Source organism: Triticum dicoccoides, chromosome 7B (assembly GCF_002162155.2).
Source record: "Triticum dicoccoides isolate Atlit2015 ecotype Zavitan chromosome 7B, WEW_v2.0, whole genome shotgun sequence".
Lineage (NCBI taxonomy): Eukaryota > Viridiplantae > Streptophyta > Magnoliopsida > Poales > Poaceae > Triticum > Triticum dicoccoides.
The window spans coordinates 742,082,855-742,085,546 of record NC_041393.1 but is presented as its reverse complement, the minus strand read 5'-3'; the positions used below and the strand labels follow the sequence as shown (position 1 = coordinate 742,085,546).

At 51.5% G+C, this 2,692-nt stretch overlaps 1 protein-coding gene across 1 annotated transcript; it reads left to right on the top strand.

Annotated features, from left to right (window-relative positions):
- The first annotated feature begins 534 nt into the window (after nucleotides 1-534).
- On the top strand, nucleotides 535-2,348 carry LOC119341578 (F-box protein At5g07610-like). Its single transcript, XM_037613452.1, has 2 exons — nucleotides 535-689; nucleotides 781-2,348. Exons 1-2 carry the CDS (start codon nucleotides 628-630, stop codon nucleotides 2,003-2,005), a joined length of 1,287 nt encoding a protein of 428 aa, XP_037469349.1. The 5' UTR covers nucleotides 535-627; the 3' UTR covers nucleotides 2,006-2,348.
- The last annotated feature ends 344 nt before the right edge of the window (nucleotides 2,349-2,692 follow it).

Below are 2,692 nucleotides of genomic sequence, written 5' to 3'. Positions count from 1 at the left end.
CGCGCGCGCGCGACCCTATTGCCCCTCCGCCCGGCGAGCTCCTCAGCTCCGCCACACACTTCCGTTAACTCCTTTTCTCCCACTTCCTCCCCTCCTCTCGGGTCCCCTGCGGCAACCCAAGCAATGGCCATTCCGCTCGGCTTGACTCCTCGCCGGTGCCAATCGCCGCCAGTGACCGGCTCGAGCTCCTGGACTCCACCGCCGCCCTGCTCCGGCAGCTCGCCGTAGCCGCCCAAGCGTCGGCCTCGGACCCTGTTGGCGCTGTCTTCCCTTGCAACCACCGCCCCTGCCTTGACCAGGTGAGAAGAGCGATGCGCCCAATCCGACCAGGTGACACCTGGCTCCCTCACGCGGCGAATCGGACGTGATCCAGTGGCCAGGAACCGGCCGCTCATGATGACCAGAAAGTGCGCGTGCATTTTTTAGATTTTAGGTTTATTTTGCGACAGGCCGACGCTTTACAGATGTCATACAGTTACCCATTTACTCACGGCCCATTCGCTAAGGCCGTAGCCGTGGTTTTCACTCCCCTCCCGCTCTCCTCCGAAAAATAAAAAATAAAAAAATCCCCTGCCTCCTCGCTCGCCACCGATTGCGCCGCCGCCACCGCCTCCCTCCGCCGTCGCCATGTCCATCGCGACGGACCGCCCTCGCCCGCGGGAGGAAGGCCGCGCGTCGACTCGCGCCCGGTACGCAGAGAGCAGCAACCACCATCAATTCCCCCTCCTTGGGCCTTCGCTGCTCCCCTGACCTCTCCTCCGTTTGTGTTTCTTTCCGCAGATCTCGCTCCGATTTCCCCAGCTGGACGCCGGCCGAGAGGCTCACCGACGACCTCCTCGTGGAGATCCTCTCGCGCGTCCCGGCCAAGGAGCTCTGCCGCTGCAAGTGCGTCTCGAAGCACTGGCTCGGCCTCATCCACCACCCCGACCACCGCAAACGGCTCCCCCAAACCCTGGCCGGCTTCTTCTACGGCCGCATTACCAGTACCACCGGGCAGCGGGTTCTGGAGCTGCCCTTCCGCTTCACTAGCATATCGGGGGACGGCCGCTCTCCGGTCGGCACCTCCTTCACCTTCCTGCCCAACTACCACCTGCCCGTCGATCTGCTCGACTCCTGCAACGGCCTCCTCCTCTGCCGATGTCACCACGTTTCCGATGGGGTTGGCGCATTCCATTATCTCGTGTGCAATCCCGCCACCGAGAAGTGGATCGTGTTGCCCAACTCCGGCAAGGACAGCCGCCAGGTGGCCACCACATCTTTGGGCTTCGACCCGGCCCTGTCGCCGCATTTCCATGTGTTTGAGTTGGTACAGCAGCACAAGTATGGCGAGAATAAGAATACCGACATTTCCGGAGTGACAGTGTATTCGTCTGAAACCGGAGAATGGATTTATAAGGAGAAGAGATGGAGCAGAGCTACTTGGTTTGCTAGTTGGCACTCCTCCGCGACAGTTTTTCTCAATGGCCTTCTGTTTTTTCGTGCCCTTGACCTTAAATTACATGATTGTGTAGCCGCGGTTGACACAAAGGGAGAAATGTGGATGAAATTCAGGGTCCCTGGTGGTCAGGTTGATGGTTTTGTTCAGCGGTCAATACTCGGGGCCCCTGCTGATCAGTTTGATGATTTGGATCTGGCTCATGGTTTTATTCAGCGGTCGCAGGGCCGCTTGCATTTTGCCAACTTTCAGAGGGATAAATATGGTGTTGCCATTCGATTAGTAGTTCATGTTCTCGAGAACTATCAAGACAAACAATGGATATTGAAGCATAGCATTGAAACTTCAAACATATTTGGATGGACAGATTTATGGCTTGATGCGGATTTTGATTTTATTGCGATTCATCCGGAATGCAACTTGCTGTTCTTCGCTGTGGGGGGTATCACATTCATGTGCTATAATATGGATAATCGGCAAGTCAAAGTGATCTCTCATCTTGCAGATGTCAAGCCGCTATTTCTGCCTTATGCGCCGTTGTACACAGAATCACAATCATTGCACATTTGACGTTTGCTGCTGCCTTTATAAGAAGTGGATCTCTGATAGGAGTCAATTATTCATGATATGGAGCAGCGGGCTTGGTATGTCTGCTTGAATTTGGCTCTCATTTTCTATGACTGATGTATCCATGTTTTCATTTTGGAGCAATGGTGGTTCAGTATGGAGGGAACTTGACTAATTTGTCTTCCAAATTTGTACTGAACTTTCTGTCATCTGTACTGGTTTCTGGTTTGGGTAACTTGTACGTCCGTGCATTGGTTAATCTTGTGTAGTGTTTCTGTTAAGGTACTATGATCATTATGTAAAAGGCATGGGCAAAGATTATCATGAAGCCTAAACTTTTGTCCAACACCATCCTGCGGCTTAAACTTTTATCTTCTATTTACAGGCATAAGCATCTTTTTAGCGGCGATTTAGTAGACAACCACTTGTCTGCTAATGATATAATGTGTGAAATTCTGCTGATGATGTGATGTGGCAAATCATTTTTTTTTCTTTACTGCTAATGGTCTGAAAAATAAAATCTTTGCTGCTATTTGTTAGTGTAACACTTGGATGAATACATGTCACTTTGGATGCTAGTTACTTCTGACATGTCTTAAATAGGAAATTTTGTTGGCAGAACATCATCAACCATGCTGTGCTTGGATCATAATTTTCATTATTTTGTCAGATGTTTTCTTTTTAGAACAC